This window comes from Opisthocomus hoazin, chromosome 14 (assembly GCF_030867145.1).
Source record: "Opisthocomus hoazin isolate bOpiHoa1 chromosome 14, bOpiHoa1.hap1, whole genome shotgun sequence".
Taxonomy (NCBI): domain Eukaryota; kingdom Metazoa; phylum Chordata; class Aves; order Opisthocomiformes; family Opisthocomidae; genus Opisthocomus; species Opisthocomus hoazin.
This window is the reverse complement of record NC_134427.1, coordinates 19,470,417-19,489,511: the sequence shown is the minus strand read 5'-3', so window position 1 is coordinate 19,489,511 and position 19,095 is coordinate 19,470,417. Positions and strand designations below refer to the sequence as shown.

The following is a 19,095-nucleotide window of genomic DNA, read 5'->3' as shown; positions in this document are numbered from 1 at the left end:
CACAGCCCCCGTTCCATTCCAGCCACGTTTCTCCTGGCTGCTGCTTCGGCTGCAGTTTTTCAGCCCCCTGACCCCCACCGAGGGAGGGAAACCTTCGGGAAGATCACACACCGGATTCATGGCTTGCTCACACAAAGAAATATGCACAAAAACGGGTGTTTGCCACAACTGCTTAGTTTTACTATTTTAATATCATGAAATAAAAGTACAAAAAGTTTACAGGTATATTGTTTCTTACATGAAGATCGTACAGTTAACAGTTGCATTTATTTTGCAGCGAAACCTGTATTTTCGGTCACAGAATGTGAGTATTAGCCACTGACATCACCACTGAGCATTTCATTTTAGAAGGAAACCGCAGGGGTAAAAGGCAACAATCTTGCAAGGCTTCAGAGGAACCCAGAAACCCCTTCCCACCTGCTACCACCCGCAGCCACGCTCCCGGGAACGATCCTCACCCCATACAGGTGTCACCACCGGGGAGGCGGCGTGCGTTAGGACGTTGGAACAGGACATCTCGCCTAAGGGATCGCAAATCGGGGGTTTCTTTAGAGGCCGTCAGCGTTTCGTTGTCCTCGTTCGACGCATTCGCAGAACGAAGTGGCGCGTGCACACGTATGAAAACGAAGGGGGTGAGATCACCTGCAGTCTTGACATCGCTTGTGCTGCTTGCTCCATTCACCACTCTCCTCTGCAGACAAGTCACCAACCGGTAAAGTGCCGAGAGGCCGGTGACAGGCAGTTAACTAACCAGTAACTATTAAAACCAAGTTTATCCACAGCGCGTATCCAGGAATGCTTGCAGAGTGATGCTGCCAATCACCTGACCGAAACAAAACCCACAACCCCACTGTATTTTTTCTGCTCCCTAGAACATTACTGCTGGGTGTCGTCCCAGCCTGAGTCGACTCGCACCCCATCAGCCATCCACAGAGATGAAGAACGAAACCCCTGCATGACCTTAACCTGCTAAAATGTCAGACTCCATTTCATACATGCCCCTCAACTTCTCAGACAAGCCTTCTGGTAGAAATTTATTTGTGACAGACTGGTCTGATCCATGTGGTGCCTTTTCAAATAATTCATTTTCATGAAGCATGCATGAAACCAAATTTTGAGTTTACAAATAAATAAAATGGTGCTCACCATTAGTTTTTATATATTTTGCCATTTACTGAAATGCTTAAAGTAACTCAGTCCCTTAAGAATGAACTTCGGGGGTGTTTAAATAAAAAATATTTGGAAATTGAAACCACATTTAAAATTGGCAAAACTATGCTTTATTTTTGGAAGGGTCTTGCTTGTTTCTTCTCTTTACATCCCAATTATAAACTCTAGCCATATCTGAGGGTGTGGAATTAAGGAAATAGCTCATACACTCAGGAAAGGAATAAAAAAAAACCCCATAAAGAACAAAAGGGGAAAATCCAGTTATATGGTTGGCCCCAAACACTTCACTTACTTGCAACAGTCAATACCGAAACCCTTTAGTGGAAGAGCTGACTTGGTACAAAGCCTTAACGCGCAGCAATACCAGCAACTGTTAATAACTGCAGCATTTCTACCATTTACTTAAACACCTCCAAAGAGGTGTTGCAGAGAAACACACCTGTAGTCTCACTTACGGCTACTCTTTCCCGATTTCAGCCAGCCTGCCCAGCACCAGCTCTGTTTGCCCGTTCCCGGCATCCATAATTTCCTGCGGCACTAAGACAGCTTAAGCACCAATTCGCAAAGACAAGGAGTTGTGCCTTCATCTACTACTTCTAATGCTTCAGCTGATGGCTACCCTCATCATTAAAACAGTTTTTAAGTACAAAGCATAAACCGCCCCCCACCCCTGGAGGTGGTTCATGATAGTATAAACAAATAAAAAACAAAGCTAAGCGATGCCCAAGCCAGCACCCAGCTTGCTGCAGCAGGGCTCGTGCTGCTTGGAGAACACCGCAACGGCAGCTGAATTGGGTACCATCAGCAACAGCCCGAAGGACGACACTCCTGCTCTAGAGAGGAAGGGAGAGTGGCTTTGCTCCGCAGCGGCTCCGGGCCATCGCTCCGCAGCATGGGTCCACGCTCCCAGCTGGCTCCCAGTCTGGGTTCGCAACCAGCGCAGTTGGTTTCACAGGGACCCAATCACAGCTACGAGCTTTGCTGCCCCCAACACACCAACCTGCAGCTCGGCACCGGAAATGCAGCACCCTGCCTCGCTGCTAGGAAAGGTTAAGCTCCTGGAGTGAGTGCTACAGAATTTTAAGGGCAGCCGGTCTAAGATAAAAACATGTCAGGAAATTGGCAATTACCTGGACGTTAGCTTTCACAGATACCTCTTCCCCCGCAAATGAAAATAAAAAGGATACTGACTTCTGTAGTGGTGAACTGATCTCTAAGAAAGTCCAGGTCTTCCTCTAGAAGATCGAGGTTTCTTGTGGCTGTCGACAAATTCTTCTCTAACAGAGCCTGAGCTTCATCAATATCATATTCAAGCATCACATTGGCCTAAGAAAAGAAAGGTTGGTAAAAGCTTTTACTCTTGCATTGTAAGGAGTAAGGCACAGCAGGCTTTTTTCAGGCTATTGCCTATAGCTCCTTGCATTAACACACGGCTGTCCTGACAGGCCAAGACACCAAGGTTCAGGAGAAGCAATGCCAGAATGCACCTGAGGCCTCCACCACGTTGGTAACTGGGCAGTAAAGCCCTCTGGAAGCTCTTTGCCTATAGCTAGGCAACAAGGGAGCTCCCTCCCTGTGGGCTGCGCTCAGCCTGGCGGGTACCAGTATCTCACCCTCACCATATCTGAAAAGCGAGAGACACCACGTTTCCTGGCAGTGCCTTTCAAGTGCCCCACAACTCTAAAAACAATTTTTGTTGCGTTCAAGATTAACCTTAGGCTCTCTGTGCAGAGCACAGACCAACAGCCTAAAGGCATAGGTCATTACAAGAAGCATTACAGGAATTTAAAAATTCAACATGTGTAAAAGTCCTATCCTATACCGTGGTGGTTTTTACCCTACCAATCTTCATCTGCATAAGGAGCTCACACATGAAGAGATGAAAGAGCAGCAGGAAGTGAAGATGCACCAGTGAAACTCTGTCCCATGCAAGAACTGTGCACTGAGCAGAGCCACGTTCTGCTGACTAGACGTGATCCCGGGGAATGCTACACAGAGCTGTGAGTGAGAAAAGCCATTCTTCTTTCAAAATATCCGGAAGACATGGTTTCCCCAATAATAGCAACACCCACAGCCCACCGTGCAGACAGTGAGCGACGAGGAGGATCAAGGCAGAAGGCCAAGAACACCTAAATATAATAAATTGCTTGTGGCATTTCATTAGCGCTTTTCCACATGAACCATCGATAAGATGAACTTTCTGCAGTATTCCGTTACAAAATAAACCTGGGATGCTCCATGAAAGCCGATGTCTGTGAATTCTGAAGACAGTCTCCTAAAAGCAATAGGTATCAGACAAATCTCCTCTTTTTATGACAGAAAAGAAGCGGGAGAGGTTGGGAGTAACAGCCCCATCAGTCCGGATGCTGCACGTGTCAACGTTTCTGTCCTAACCAAGTGGTTTTGTCTGGCAGCCAGCACAGGGATTTGGGAACATTTGGGATTTAGAAGTCTCAAAATAAACATTTGCAGGTTGTCTCCACCTATAAGGAAGCCTCTGAATACAAAGTATCCCAGCCTGATAGCGCTTAAGTACTTGGAAATCTGTGTCTCGAGCCCTGATCCCACCAGTCTCTAGCACAAACCACTCTAAATCCTGGCAGGTACCTGCAAGTAAGAGAAATCCCATCTTCCCCTAAAAACATGCCTGAAAAGGGAAAGCCAGATGCTAAATTCAAAAAAAACATAGAGAAGATGGGAAGCTGGTTGCCAAACGAAGTTATTTTGCTGGGCACCTTCCTATCCCAGGCAATGCTGGATGGTAATTTGAACCATAAAGTGACAGAAGTTATAAGGAAAACGTTCCTGAATGTACTTTTTCCAAAGAACAATCCATCAAAATTAAAATTCTCTGACGTCTTAACTGTTTGGGCACCAAATAAAATCAACCATGAAACCTTCCCCTGCTGGGCTTGCCCTGCCGACAGGACACTGCTCCACCACGCAGGTACGAACAGAATTACGCCGTAGCCACGCGGAGCACAGGTGAGATAGCAACGAACACTGTCCTCCGTAGGCCTTTTACAAGTTATTTGAACAGTTTCAGAGAAAGTTCCGTTCTACTTACCCCCAACCACAAACAAACTTTATCTGTAGGAGGAACTGAAGCTTTGCAGTAGAGGTTATCTGCCAATAAAAATCTGGTTTCCATTGGATTTGTGGAATCCTTAAGACAAATAATAAAACTTAAAATTGCTATTTTCACCAGAAACTTATGTCAAAGACATAAAACTTACAGTAAAGAGCACACTTTTCTGCTTTTTGCCATCGATACAGTATTAACTTTGGTAGAACTCTACAGAATTTTACTTCAACATTAAAGTCAGAGCTCCAAGAACAAAGCATTTTAAACAGACGTATCTAAAAACAATACAGTAATCTCTGTGCAGAACAGAGACGAAGTCAAAGCTCAGCTGCAGTCTATAGGCTATTAACAGTGAAGTTTGCATTACAAACATTAACTTTTTTTGAACTAGCTTTCAAAAAGTACTACATACCTTTAAAAACAATTCTGTTATTTATAAAGGCATATTAAGTGTGCTCTCCAAAACATTTCTTGCAATGTGTTCTGTTAGGGTGGAAAGGTAGTTAGCTTTTCTCATACTCATTAGATATTCAAAATAGTTTACCTTTTTCTTCTGCATGTGTTTTAAAATTTCTAATGTCTGTTTAATTTCAGGAATCTGACTTTTTAGCCTGTGAATTAACAACAGTTATAATTTATTATTTTACAGACACAAAGTTTCCTAAACAAGTGATCAGTTTTATTACACAATCCAACCTCCACTTTAAAACTCCAAACTCCTGACAGCCTTCCAAACGCAGATTCGAAAGACACGGCACGTAAAGGCATCTCTGCTGCTGCTGCGCCGGCCTCTTGGCATACCGAGGCTCGTTGGTTTGCTGAAGCAGAGCGGTACATACAGCTTTCGCACCGAGCCAACACACATTAACAGTAACAGATACCTGTTTGCTAAAACAGTGTATTTTTGCCTATTTCTGATCTCCCCGAGGAGGGAAACCTCAGCAGAAACACAGATAAACACCGCTGTGGGTAAAACAAACCAAGCGTGTTTCTTCCGAGGTCCACAAACTGTTCTAGCAAACAGCTCGGAGCGGCGAGACTGGGCACTGCTACAGCGAAAGCTCTCTCCAGAGTCGAAGGCGTCCCCCTCCTCAACACCCCGCAGCGGCCCAGCAGAGACGCCGGGGTCCCCACCGGCCTTCCAGGCCACCCACCGCTGTGACCAGCGGGCTCGGACAGCAGCGAGCCCCAGAGCAGGCCTCCAGGGGGAAATCAGGAGGGCTACTTGTCCACGAAAGAGGTGTCGTCTGAATAAAATATTACTCGAAGCCTTGATTTTAGCTTTCAAAAATTTGCTTCTTGCCTAGCTTCAGATCAAGACTGAAGCTGCTGAAGAGATGAGACTACTAAACCAAAAGTTACAGGCTTGATACAGCAGTCACTTGACAAAAACACATTCTTATTTACACTTGGCTGACCAAATTAAGAGACCGTAGCAGTACTTTTCGGCCTCAAAGGCTAAGGACCAATTCAACAATACTGTACATTCTTTTGCATGTAATTCTCAGGAAAAGGAAAGAAAAAAAAAGCTAGGCTTTCCTAAAAGTACTGCAAGTATTAACTCTCCTAACATCAACTTTTACTTCTTGGGATACTTAAGAAAACTCAAATTATTTTTTAAAAAAATAGAACTGTACTAAACATTTCCCAATTCTGCAAAAATTATGACTTACCTCCTTTTCTTTTGAGCAAGATTAAGTTCCAAAAATTTATACTTCTGATACTGCTCATCCAACTTCTTAAGAACTACATCTGCTGTCTCATTTCCAGGCTGCTTCATAAAAGAATCTACATCTTCCTTTAAGGGGAGAAAGAAACCCTCAGTGTTAGAACAGTTTGACAGAAATCCTAGATACAGTCATGCTATCATCTTACTGCAGTTAAGTTGGGGGGGGAAGGGGGGTGTAATATGTAAGCAAAATTCTTTTTTTTCTGAAGTACAAAATCATTTTGTTTCCTTTTGTGGCCACCTTTCCATTCCCCCCTCCCCCCAGTTTTGGTAGGGAACTACAGAACGGGTGGAAGGGTTATTTCCTAACCGGATTTGCTAGTTAGCCGCCAACTTTCAGCAGTGCTTTCAGTCCCGGCCGATGTCAAATGACACCTAACGGGGATGGATATCCTCAGACCACAGCTAAACTTTGGTTTCCTACCTGTAAAGCAGGGATAATGCTTCCCTGCAGCTAATCAGACTACAAACTATTTTGGGTAAGACTGATGAAGGAAAAGAGTCACGGCCTGATCAAGGATGTTGTGGCAGAGAAGGAGGCAAAGGAGGGAAAGCTGTGGTATCTGCTCAGCAGGCTTTACGGCAGTACACAGCTCATCTTCAAATGCTCCTTCTGTGGTCGGCAGGAAGCTGCAGAAACCTCTGGAGAACAACTCCCGGCAGCCCTACTGGCAGCTGGAAAAGCAGCCAGAGAAGACAGGCCTGAGCAGGCAAGGATGCTGACCTCTGCAGGTGCCTCCTTCAGGCTCCCAGGAGGAGGAGGAGGAGGTTCAGCTGCCTCCAGCAACGTTCTCAGCCTCGCAAAAGGCACCAGAGATCAACCACGCGTTTCTGACCTTGACAACATTCACCTATGTATAAGATGACCACACGCGTCCACTGTGGTAATTCTGTCATTATTTGTCTATACAGCTCTGTAAAATCGGATGGAAGCCTACCATAGGCCTCTTCAGCTTCTCCTTTTTAACTACCCATTTCCATTCCACTAGTTTCACATCAGCAAAAGAATATAATACATTACTAAAGAAGTAATATCAGACAAATAGCTGGTTCCCCTCATTATGACTCCTAGGCTCCCTCGGCCAAAGAAACCTCCTACGAAATTACCAAACCTGGTAAGCAGTCACCCACCTTCCTTCTCACTAAGGAGATCGGCAGTAGAAGTATGAACTCCACACCAGACGTCAGCAGGCAGCATGATCTAGGCAGTACAACAGACCTCAAGGGACCGCATTTCATACTAACTGCCCCACAAACGCCTTCGGCTACCTCACCGGCAACAGAACGAGAAACATTCCTGTCTCCTGATGAAGCCTGTAGAGAAGCTTTAACCAAAAAACCCAAGGATTAGATTCAGGCAAGTGGTGCAGAAGTGCGGCCTGAGGATGTTCTGAAACCACACTCCCTCTTGTGGAAGCTATACTGCTCGCGTAAACCACCCAAGACAGGAAGACAAAGCAGGTGGGCAACGACTCGCCCCACAAGCTGCCCGGCACCCCGCCTCTGCCGCAGCTTGTGTCTGTACAGACAGACAGGACAGAACCCCAGTCCTGATGAAACGAAGATGCCAAGAAGCGAATTCAGGCCCCCTGTGCACTGGTGATCTCCTCCTGCTACACAGTGCCCCCGTCCGAGGCGGGTTCCGATTTGCCACCCAGGTTTTCCAGCTGCAACTTCCAAGTCCCGCCAGTTGGGCTTTCGGCCCACCTTATCCAGCCGCAAGGCCGAGACACGGTGACTCCTCCGAGCTTGAGCAGAACAGCTCTGTAGCAGAGCTGGGTGTCAATGCTATTGAGATCCCTGATTCACGGCGTATCACGCAGCATCTCAGCTGCAGAATTACCTTACTGGTTCTGCAAGGATCTGCCAAAACTCATCTGTCTTCTTCGGAAGGAAATTCACTGGCAAAACGCCCTTGTTGTATACCATCAAGGTAACAGGCGTTGCAAACTTTGAGCCAAGCCACATGAACACTCCGCAAAAACCCCGAGAGAGAGCAGGACAGCACGCTCCCGCGTGGCCTTGTGTTTATCTTTTGAGTGATGACCCAAAGAAAGAGCTGCAGGCACTCGCTCTGCCTCTGCGGAGAGCTATCATCACCTCTGGGCGTGCACAGAGGATGTGACAAGAGAGAAACCTTCACAGATTTGCATCCCCTGTCCTCCCACTCACGCGCCTGCTAAGGAAGGCAGAATAAGGACAGCATTTTATTTGGAAACATCTGGTGAACAGCTCAGAAGAAAACTGAGTTGAAAGTTCTGTTTGGAGTGGTTTTTAAACTCCTCCAGTGAAACCCTGAGTTAATGCTTAACGTCACTTGAAATCCGGAGAGGCGCAAGAATCCACGGATCAATGCCTAAGAAAAGGTATCCGCCAGGAACGGTGTGAAGAGCCTTTGCTGAATCAGGACACTTAAAGAAAACATCTCTGAAGAGAAGACTCACAGTCAGATTGCCCATGTAGCACGAGGTGGGTGCAACGTCAAGCAAGCCATCAGGAAGTCTTTCTCATCACGGTGGTCTACAACGCTTTTGAAATAGAAAACTATTTTCTGATGCAAAACCTGTAATAAAAACCAGGCTCAAGACAGTAGCATTTTCACTTTGTGGAGCAGAATACCATTAACAGCAACTTAGCATAGGCTTCTTTTGAACAAAATAGTCTATCTTAACACCTACATCCAAGTACTCCAAGATCATCATCAAGGATCTCTTCTGCAGAGACATCTGCATTTGATTAGAGCACCTCTCAGACACAAGAATTAGGAAACTTCAATGGGCTTTGCATCCAGCGGTAACGTTACAAAGAACTGAGTGGAAGCACACAACTAAGCTACAACCCCTGGAACTTTCCCAAGTCGCACGACAAGGCACGCGAGATCCTTCAGACACAAGCACCAGAAGGGAACAACGCGGAACCAAAAACAAACCGCATCGACAGCCACCAGTAGGAAAACGAGGGACGTGACGGACACCCTCAAGGTGTTCGCTGACGCTGGCTCCCTCCCGCTCCCCACTGTGGCGGCCACTGGAGGGTCAGCACAGACCACGCGCTCTCCTCTGTCACGATGACTGCGGTTTTGTACAGCAGTTGAAGCCACGGCCCTCTCCTTTTGCTTGCGTCTGCGTTAGTCTCCCATAAGGGAGTGGAAGGAAGTCAGCCGCAGGCAGCAATGGTTTTACATCCCCATAAAATTTGCCAGAGACCAATAATTCTTAAAAGGACCTTAAAGAAAAAGCAGGATCTGGATGCACTGAAAGCAAGTGTGCTGTGCCTGTCTGTTCAGGACCTCTGCCCCAGAAATACACACAGGTAACACAAGCACTATGCCTAGAAATACCAAAACGCAAGTCACATTGATTTGTTCCTACAAAAGCAGTCACATCTGATCCGTCCAAACAGCTCTGGTAAAGATAGCAAGACAGATCTGAGAAATAGAGATGTTCAAAGTCCCCGAAAATCTCAGTAACAAAGCAGCATGACAAACGAAACGTTCAGGGCAGACATCCGGCGTTGCAAGACGATACCACGGCAGCCAGGTACAGCCAGTCTGACCAGCACTCACTGATCAAACAGAACGAAGCAGCGGTCAAGGCGGCAGGCCAAGAGCTAGCCTGGAGCAGAATCACAGAATGGTCAGGGTTGGAAGGGACCTCTGTGGGTCACCCAGTCCAACCCCCTGCCGAAGCAGGGTCACCCAGAGCAGGATGCCCAGGACCACGTCCAGGCGGGTCTTGAATATCTCCAGAGAAGGAGACTCCACAGCCTCCCTGGGCAGCCTGTTCCAGGGCTCCGTCACCCTCAGAGGGAAGAAGTTCTTCCTCATGTTCAGACGGAACTTCCTCTGCTTCAGTTTGTGCCCGTTGCCCCTCGTCCTGTCGCTGGGCACCACTGGAAAGAGTCTGGCCCCGGCCTCCTGACACCCACCCTGCAGATATTTATCAGCATTTATAAGCGGACAACAGATCTTTTTGACATTACGCCACTCCAGGTCGACGAATTCTTCCCTCCCACCAGCCAACCGAGTGACTCAACGCTTGGAAAATCGCTTTAAAAACTCAGACAAACAAGCGGGGCCTGTTTCCCCAGAAGGCGCACACGTGCGCTGGCTTTCCGCAGGCCAGGACACCCAGCCGGGCACGGCGCTCGCTCCCGCTCAGCAGCCAGGCGCCTCACACCCAGCGCGCGAGGCAGCGAGCGGGGCGAGCCCCGCCGTACGGCATCGCCCGCGCCGCTCCGGGGCCGGCTGGGCCCACGGGACAGGCCCCCGGCACCGGGCGGCCCGCGAGGTGCTGGGGCCGGGCCCGCAGCTCCCGCTCAGCCCCGCCGTGAGGGGCAGCCCCGCCGCGCGCGCTCCCTCAGGGCACCGCCCGCCGCAGGTGCCGCCTCACAGGGGCCGCGCCCGGCTGCCGGAGCGCGGTCCCCCCCCGCCACGCCCCTATTCCCGGGTCGGCCAGCGGAGCCGCCGCTCACCACGAAGACCGCCTCGGGGATGCCGAGGGGGCCGCGCTTCTCGCCCGCCGCCGCCTCGCCGCACCCCGTCTCGCTGCTGGTGGCCGCCGCCATCTTGGAGAATCGACGGTGCGCGCGCGGCCTTCGCCGGGACACCGTAGTCAGACGTCATCACGTCAAGAGTCCAGCGCCACCCCACCCGTGACGAGAAGACGCGGGGGCGGATCCGAGCGGGGTAGGCGGGGTGGCTGCCGTCGGAGCGCCGCCCATTGGTGGGCTTGGGCGGGGGGCGTGGCGCCGCGCCCCTGGCTGGGGGTGGGGCCATCTGACCCAGGGGGACCCCGCACCCCCTCCCGCCCGCAAGTGCCCAGCCAAGGCAGCAGAGGCACAGCCCGCCCCTGGCCTCCGGCGCAGAGCAAGGCCCGAGCCCCCCCCAGGAAGGATCACGCGCACACCCGCACCGCGCCTCTGCCAAAGTTTATTTTTATTTTTTCTCCAAAGCTCGTTTCCTCCAATAACGGGGAAGGAGCAGTTTTTAAAAAAACCAAACAGTTTGCGTATTAACAGGGTGCAAAGTTCCACAATTAAAATATCGACAGGGCCGGTCTTGTGCTTCGGCAGCTTTTAAAAAATTGTTCATTCACCGAACGCAAACCCTGGGGATTTTGTTCCGGTTTGTGGCTTGGGGATTTCCCACAGCTTCTGTGTTCTTATAAAAGGAACTCCAGTATGGGAACAGCTGTACAAGAACACATCCGAAAAAAAAATCCTCAACAGCCCAACTCAGAGTCCCTCCTTTTCAATAAATATCCAATAAAAGGCAATAACCTGTCATGGGGAAAAACATCACATACAAAACAAGACCTATGAAATAAATAATGTAAAGTCGGGGTTGGGGTGAGGGAAATCTGTTCCAGCACCTGCTCTGTCATCGCTCCAAGACGAAATTCCAGCCAAATATTCAGAAAAGGATGAAACCCGCTCACGAAGATATGTGTTTGAGATGGACTGAAAGAGCTGCTGGTACAACTCCTGGTGTAACTGTCCCAGTTACTACAATCTCTTTAAATAAACGATCATGAGAATCTGCGTAAAGTAGTGATGCAGCAAGTTATATATCAATAAGTCAAATACATCTTCAGAGTAATAGCAACAGGTTTTCTATAGTCCTAGCTACCAGTAATGTATAAATGATAACATCACGTACAGCTTCCATTGCTCAAAAATATAATCTTTTAAATGGAAATAAATGACTGATACACAGTGCCTTTAGATGTTGTCCTTACAATACAAACTAACCAAAACAAAGTTTTCCTTTTTATGTACAAATTAAGCACTGATCCACAGTGCGTACTATTCTAATTGTAACCCCACCCTCCCTGCCAGAGGTCAAAAAACCCCGATGGGGATACACCCTGTATTCAGTCCTGCAGTCAGAAGTCTCTTTGTTGGTGTCTGTGTGTGTGTTGGTTGGTTTTGTTTCAAACAAAGGTCCACTTGTTATTTTTACCTACTATTCCACCGCTGCATGCGGAGAACTTAAGACTTCTCTAGTACATGTGTCCAAAATTAAAAAGGAAAAAAAATCTCCATGGCTTCTCAGAGGCCAAGTCAGACTGTGTCATTAGCAAACCCTGGTCACTTAAACAGAGGTGCAGTCTCAGGCCCGACACAACCAACCTCTCCAGATCCCCCCCCAAGTCACCTTCAGGCACCTCCCCGCCGCAGCGCGAAGTCCCTGGAACAACCCCCTGCAGGACAAGAACGCAAAGCACACAGCGCGCTGCGAGTCCTCCTCGTTCAACAAGCATGGAGCAGCTTCTTAGTTATCTGCTTTCTGAAGTATTCAGAACAGGACTCCGATCCAACGAGGTGGAAGGAGATGAAAGTCACATTTATATACATCTCTCTCGGGTTTCGCTCGGCACCACCACTCCTCACAACTCTCGCGGGCTACTACAGGTACCCTCAAGAACAGTCTTTGTCTTCAGAGCGGTGTTTTGCAGAACGAGTTTCGAGCCGTAAAAGCCGTGACAGCATCCGAAGTCCCTGGTTTTTCCTTCTGAAGCACAAACTCTGTTACTCGAAACGCCGCACTCTGCTGTTTTATGCGCCCGACAGGCACCCGAGGCAGAGGCTGGCAACAAGCAGTCCCGTGCATGTCCGCGCAGAGAAGCGTGCAAAGCAATCTTTTCTTCATCAGGATAAATCTGAAAGCCGTGTTTTAATGGACCAAACACTCTGAACCAGACTAAAAAGAAGGTAGCTTATAAAGTTTTTAGGATGTACTTTGTGGCTGTTTCTCGTTTTTTAATACTAAAATGGTATCAGACAGCTTTGCTACAAGAAAGCATACCAAAGAACCATTAAAAAATCCAGAGCAAACCAGAAGTAGCACAAACTATACCTAGTACTAAATCCATACATTCCAGATATTCAGAATGCTCTGCAATAGTTGTAACAAATCTATACTGTTTGCCAGGCATTTATTTGCATATTTTATTAAAATAACTGATTATTACTTACACAACTCAGTATGAGAAAGACCCGCAGCTTACACTGCTAGAAACTGCCTGCCTGTAGCTCTCTCAGCTCTGTCATTAATGCCCAGACATTTATTACTACGTGTACTGGTCCAATTTGAACTTGAGACCTTTCAATGCTGAATAAAATCAATGGAATTCACTATTTCTTAAATAAACAGTCCCCTCAACACAATGACCCCATCTAAATGGCATCTATTCCCTCATCACGCAGAGGGCAACTATAGGCACCGAAGAACTCACTGGCTTAAAATTGTACAATTGTTCAACCCAATACTGGTGGATTAAAGCTTGAAGCCCTTTGTAATTCAAACCTGAACATTGAATTGCTCTATACCAGTCCAAATTCTTTAAAAAAAAAAAAAAAACCACCAACAATACACATTCAGGAACTCCGAGTTTTAAATTTTTGCAAGCTTGCATTTCCCAGGAAGTCAGTGGTTACAGATTCCACGGGTTGGGGGCTTGCTTTTTTAAATTTTGTTTCTTTTGAGTTGTTTCACTTGGCAAAAATATTTCAATAGGGTTAAGTAATACTACTTTTGCAATCTCTGGACAGAATGAAGCATTTAGAGAAGGAGAAGGTTTATTCCCACTATGAGGAAAGTGCTGTATTTTAGAAGTTCTCTACAGGACAGTGACAAGATTCTCAGGCCTATTTGCATTTACAGTGACAGTCAGAGATATTTCTGCAATTATAGACTCCCCAAAAGATAAGAGACATGCTACTCTGGAGGTCTATTTATTGCAACAATAGGAAACTATTTCATTTTTTGAAAACTCAGCTTTAATATTAATCATTAGAAGAAGTCATTTTACAGGAGAGCTTTTCATTGTATTCTGCCCCAAAACTTCTGGAAGAAAGGTTGCTCCAATCCCATTTACTCGTTATTAACTTTTTTTTTTTTTAATGCTATCGCTTTTTATCAGACACTGAAAAATACAAGGTAAGGCATTTTCATAGCCGATTTCTGTTTTGGAGGAAGATTGTTAAATACAAAAGACATGCCAAAAATCTGTACACATCTGACCCATCATGAACAGCATACTTCATAAATTAGTTCATTTAAAAGATTCTCCTCTCAAAAAGAGTCCGACTTCTTAACATTGCATTTTTATCTTGAAATTACTACAGAAGACAAAGATTACTGCAGCATTAAAGAAAAGATTATCTAAAAGTCTGCACATATTTACATGTTTAAAAATAATTACTTTTATATGGTTTACAACTAGGTTCTTATTTCAGAAAAGCAGCACAAGCTATTCTCTACAGCTGGATAATTTCAATACAGTTGCCAGTTCACAAGTGTCAGCACTATTGCAAGGTTTGGTTCTTTTGACCTAATGGCCTTTAAAAAAAAAATGAAAAAAAAAAATTGGATTTCTTGCCTGTTCTGCAGTTAGCAACCAGATTTTCAAACTGCTCCCAAAGCTACTCTTCCTCGAGCTGCGACAGACGTGACCTGCAGAGAAGCTACTCGATGGCAGTGCAGCTCCTGTCACCCGTCGGAGGCTGCACACGCTGTTCTCCAGCACGCTTGTTTCCCCGACTCCACCTGAGACCTTCAGCCCATATCAGAGCCTAGCTCTTTCAACTAGGCACGTAACACTGACATACCAATGGAGCAATTTATTATTTTTACTATATATATATATATATATGTACGTAATATGTATATATCTTGTTGATTCACAGCATTTCAAACTCACATTATAAAGTTTGCTAATTACTATAAACTATTGTAATCTGAAAAGCTGTCTGATTTCCCATAATATTTGCCTTACGATAATACAAGCATTGCTCTATCAGAGTATTTATTAGAGCACATAATTTTATTGCTCAACTTCATTTGTGTTGTGTCTTGGTTAAAACAGCCACGGAATTTGTGGAGAAAATAAATAGCTTTGACATCCTCAGTTAACTTCCTAAGGTAATCCACTGACGAGTAAGGTTGCGGAGCAATCATGTAACCCCTCTTCTCAGCTTCGAAGATGATAATCCAGCCTGCACCTTCTGAGTCAACCTTAACACACAGTTTTTTGCTGAGCAGTTTAAAAAAAAAAAAAAAAATCAGTGAACAAACATGACTTCGCACTGCAGTGACTGTTATAAACAAGAATCTCTTGAGCATTGAAATTCAAAATAATGTTCTATTATACAGGGAAGAAACAGTTGCCCTGTTCAGGAATACATCATGGAAAGATCAAAATTCAGTCTTTTCTTTTTTTACCAGTATTTGGTTGTTCTCACATCTTGCTGCTTTGGCGGCTCTACATAAATTGTATCTGTGAAGGAGAGACTACATATTAATGCCACTTACACAACACATGTTTCTCCATGTTTCAGACTTAGGAATCTATTCAACTGCCTTGTTACTTGCAAGATAAGACTACAGGTTTTGGCATGTTAAAAAAATCCCCAAAGAACATACAGACCAATATATTTGGACGACAGGGGTACACAGTTTCCTCTACTCGAACGATCTGTTGTCCATGCCTTTTTCACCTCCCCAGCACCTGATCCTTCAGAAAGCTTTCACGACTGCTCTAGTCAGCGTGACTAAACCAAGCACCCAGCTAATGTCCTGGGAGTCTAAGTCCTACACATCTCCACCACTTCCATTTTCTTAATATTGGCACAGTAATAAGGTAGCCATTAAGTCTCCAATTTTTCCTTTCTTCCTTGCTTCCTACGTTTGCATGGTCTCACTATCTGAATTCGCTTCCTCGCCAGCACTAGCTGCTGCCATTGCCTGAGGAACTCCTCACTTTCAAACACAGACATACATTAGTAGCCCTTCATGAAACATTTGGTTATTTTTACCAAGACCAAAGTTTCAATGGGATCTCAAGACTGAAGAACACAGTTCACCTGAGTTTCAGAAACAGGTGCAAAAGGGTTTGTTGGCCTTAGACCAGGCTGTGTATACATCATTGACTGGGGTGCCATCAAAGGAGCAGCTCCAATCTGAGGAGGTACCTGTAGAAAAACAAAAGCCCGACAAAACCAGTATATAAAATTCAAATTAATTCTAGATTATCATTTTTTTGCATTCTAAGTATAGTGGAAAATAAGCATATAGACACACGTGCACATACAAGTTAAAGCTTCTAAAAAACTTGCTGTATATAATTTAGAGCAAAGTCTTCCAATGCACAGTGTGAAAAAGCTATCAGATCTCTCACACTATCGACCTTATGAAAGAACACAGGTAAGCTGCAGGATGATCTGAGCATAATAATGCCTGCCATGAAACCCACTGGAGGAAACAACCAGGTTTTTCAGGAATGCAAGACAATCTTATTTCTTACCATTCCATATACAGGCACTTGAGGTGTGGTCACTGGGTACGCGATAGGAGCAGGTACCTTCAATCAAGACAATTTTAATGTATTTTAGATAAGCTCATGCATGCTGGTAACATATATAAAACAGTGAAAAATACATGTTTTTCAATACTTAAAATAACCAATGTATTTACAAGAAATTGACTTACATATCCAGGATAGTGTACTCCATTCTGGCACAGCAAAAGGAGTAAGGACAGAAAATTATTGAAGACTTATTCGAACTGGAAACTCTAACCAAGGGATGGATTCAAGACTAACTGTCTGTAACTATGCTCAACTCATTTATTAAAACAATTAAAGTGAGAGGAAAAAAGTGCAAGGACAGTAACTATGCCTGTTAACTTGAGCAGGGTCCCTGCCTAGAAAGCTATTGCTGGTAAGACTTGCATCAAAAATAGCAATTTTACTAAATCTAGCTAGATTCGAGTATGCTGCTTGCACAAACATTTGTGTGATAAGCTTTTAGAGGGCATGGCATGCAATATTCCTTCTTCCTCCCATTATATGTGAGAAGGGCATAGAAAAGAACAAGGAAGCCAGTGATCATTCATCTTAGGAAACAAACAGCAATGACGTTTAGTCAAGTAAATGTTGCTAATTTCTGATGTCTACAACATATCACAATATGAAAAAAGAAAAATGAAGAGCATCTTAAGCCAGTACTAACTTCTAGCAGGTTATGTTCATAGGCACAGTGATGCATGCACTTCATATTGCCGTGCATTGTTAAGTAGTGCTAATCATATTAAAAAATGGAGTGCTAATTAAAATACTTCACTGCAAAAGAGTATGCAGACTGTACACGAATTGGAGGGTAAGCACTCAATGTCACAGACCAAGCCGGGACAGTTAGACCTTTCCAGTACTGGGGCACTGATTTTAAAGATTCTCACAGCTGAGCTAGTTATTTGTATCATTAACTGCTGGAATCCCAATCAAATAAGTGAGCAGATATCTGGTATAAAGCATTCAAATGCTTAGACCAGAAAGTATTAAGCATGAACCCATGAAATAAAAAACACACAACCACAACCCAAATCCACAGTGATCAATGCGTGCTAAGGTGCCCTCTATCCTTCAAAAGTAAGAATGCATCAGCACTCTAACAACATATTCTGGAGCACTGAGAGGGGATAAAAAGATATTATGGTCTCAGAAGCCTCACGTAATAGTGCTATACAACTGAGACATTCTATCATTGGAACTTTGGAGTTTTGTTTGAGTCCAATACTGGATTTAATATTCTATTCAACTTTGATAATCTGGAATGAGCACACTCATGTAAGATGAGGAAAACAAGCATTACAGGCAAAGCCATTCTTAGTGAAAAATGAAGTCAGACAGCAGACCAAAACTCATAGCAAATATGGCAACTAACCTAGTTATACATATAACCAAGACAAACATTCTACTTCCCTCCAAGGCAGCTAGATTTCAGGAGTGGTCTGTATTTGTATGAATATACATGAATAGAAGATACTTGAAAAATCTCTTTTAGGCATAGGAAAAGTCAGTTGCCTATGAGAAAATTCTTTATTTAAATAACTATAAAACTTCCGCTTAGTATTTTGTACTGTGTTAAAATCATGAAGTTGCCGTTGAGCATTATCAGAAATCCAAAGTGCTACTTGACCCGATAATTAAGGTGCCTTGCAGGGGTTGCAGCAGCATTTCGTGTGACAAAACTGAAAATGGAGTGAAAACTGGAAGGAACAGAAGTTTTGCCCTTGAAACATATTCTTACAATTCTTAAAGGTGCTGGGGGGTGGGGGGGAAGAGCATATAACATGCACATCAGAAATTTTCTGGTTTGGGGTCATTTGTTTCAATTCAGAAAAAAAAAAACCAACTTATGAATTGAGACACAGCTCAAGTGAAAGGACAATTATTTAAATCTTTAACAGACAAGTTTTACAGTGAGAGGAAATAAAGCATTCTAAAATCTCTACCTCAGTCTGAGAAGTTATCCTACAAGCATTCCCCTCTGCCCCTAGTCTTGTCCCAGACAGCCTTTGCTATTCTTTTGAAGTCAATTCAAGCAGGGAATTAGCATTTGCAAGAATGAAGCATGATTTCAATAGTACAGAAATTACCATATGTGGAATAGGGGGTAAGGGAGTAGGGTTCCACGTAGTCGATGTGCTTGTTTTTGCTTGCCAGTTTGTTCCACCAGTAAGTTTCTTCTCTGTAGGCTGGGTCCACTGCATATCCGATCTAAAATGAAACTGTGGTATTAGTTTTCACAGGGACTCAACAGCTAAAGTAACAACATAACGGAAAACCAAAACAAGCCTTACTACATGCACACAGCTGAAATATATGGGGGGAAGAAACACTCAGGATTTCAGTAACTACTTAGATATCTCTGTTCCAGTATGTATGAAGTCTGGGTGTTCTGTTTTGTGTTGAAAGTAAACTATCATTACTGCACTGCACAGCATAACGATTAACTGGAGTTTTCTGTAACTACAAGAACTTTTATGGTGTTTCGTAAAAATACAGCAGCTGCAAAACTAAAATGAATTGCTTCAAAAGTCAAGGTCGACCATGTTATGGTGACTGACCACAAACTCACTGTTTCAGTACTGTGCTTGGCAGCAGACTACTTTCAAGAGTTGAGACTCTTGCCATGTCAGTGCTGATAAACTATGCCAGAGACGACGAAACAGTCACGTAAGCACATTATAAGTACATATGTGCACTTACTTTTTGGATGGAGTTCCTCCAAAGCCGAGATCTGGAGGGAAAGAGAAACAGACAAAATA

At 44.8% G+C, this 19,095-nt stretch overlaps 1 protein-coding gene across 8 annotated transcripts in view; it reads right to left on the bottom strand.

Annotated features, from left to right (window-relative positions):
- Window positions 1-225: 225 nt before the first annotated feature.
- VBP1 (VHL binding protein 1) overlaps window positions 226-19,095 on the bottom strand; it is a 43,890-nt gene continuing 25,020 nt past the window's right edge. For 3 of the 8 annotated variants that reach the window (XM_075435137.1, XM_075435140.1, XM_075435141.1), the window contains 6 exons: window positions 19,037-19,067; window positions 18,424-18,544; window positions 16,477-16,500; window positions 16,292-16,348; window positions 15,852-15,959; window positions 13,334-15,265 (listed from right to left, as the gene is read on the bottom strand). In XM_075435137.1, the coding sequence (XP_075291252.1) occupies window positions 15,251-15,265; window positions 15,852-15,959; window positions 16,292-16,348; window positions 16,477-16,500; window positions 18,424-18,544; window positions 19,037-19,067 (356 nt within the window). In that variant the 3' untranslated portion in view covers window positions 13,334-15,250. Of the gene's footprint in view, window positions 1,345-2,357; window positions 2,497-4,237; window positions 4,337-4,799; window positions 4,867-5,928; window positions 6,054-10,457; window positions 10,618-13,333; window positions 15,266-15,851; window positions 15,960-16,291; window positions 16,349-16,476; window positions 16,501-18,423; window positions 18,545-19,036; window positions 19,068-19,095 lie in introns of those variants that run through there. The other 5 variants (XM_075435139.1, XM_075435142.1, XM_075435145.1 and 2 more) reach the window with 4 other exon arrangements.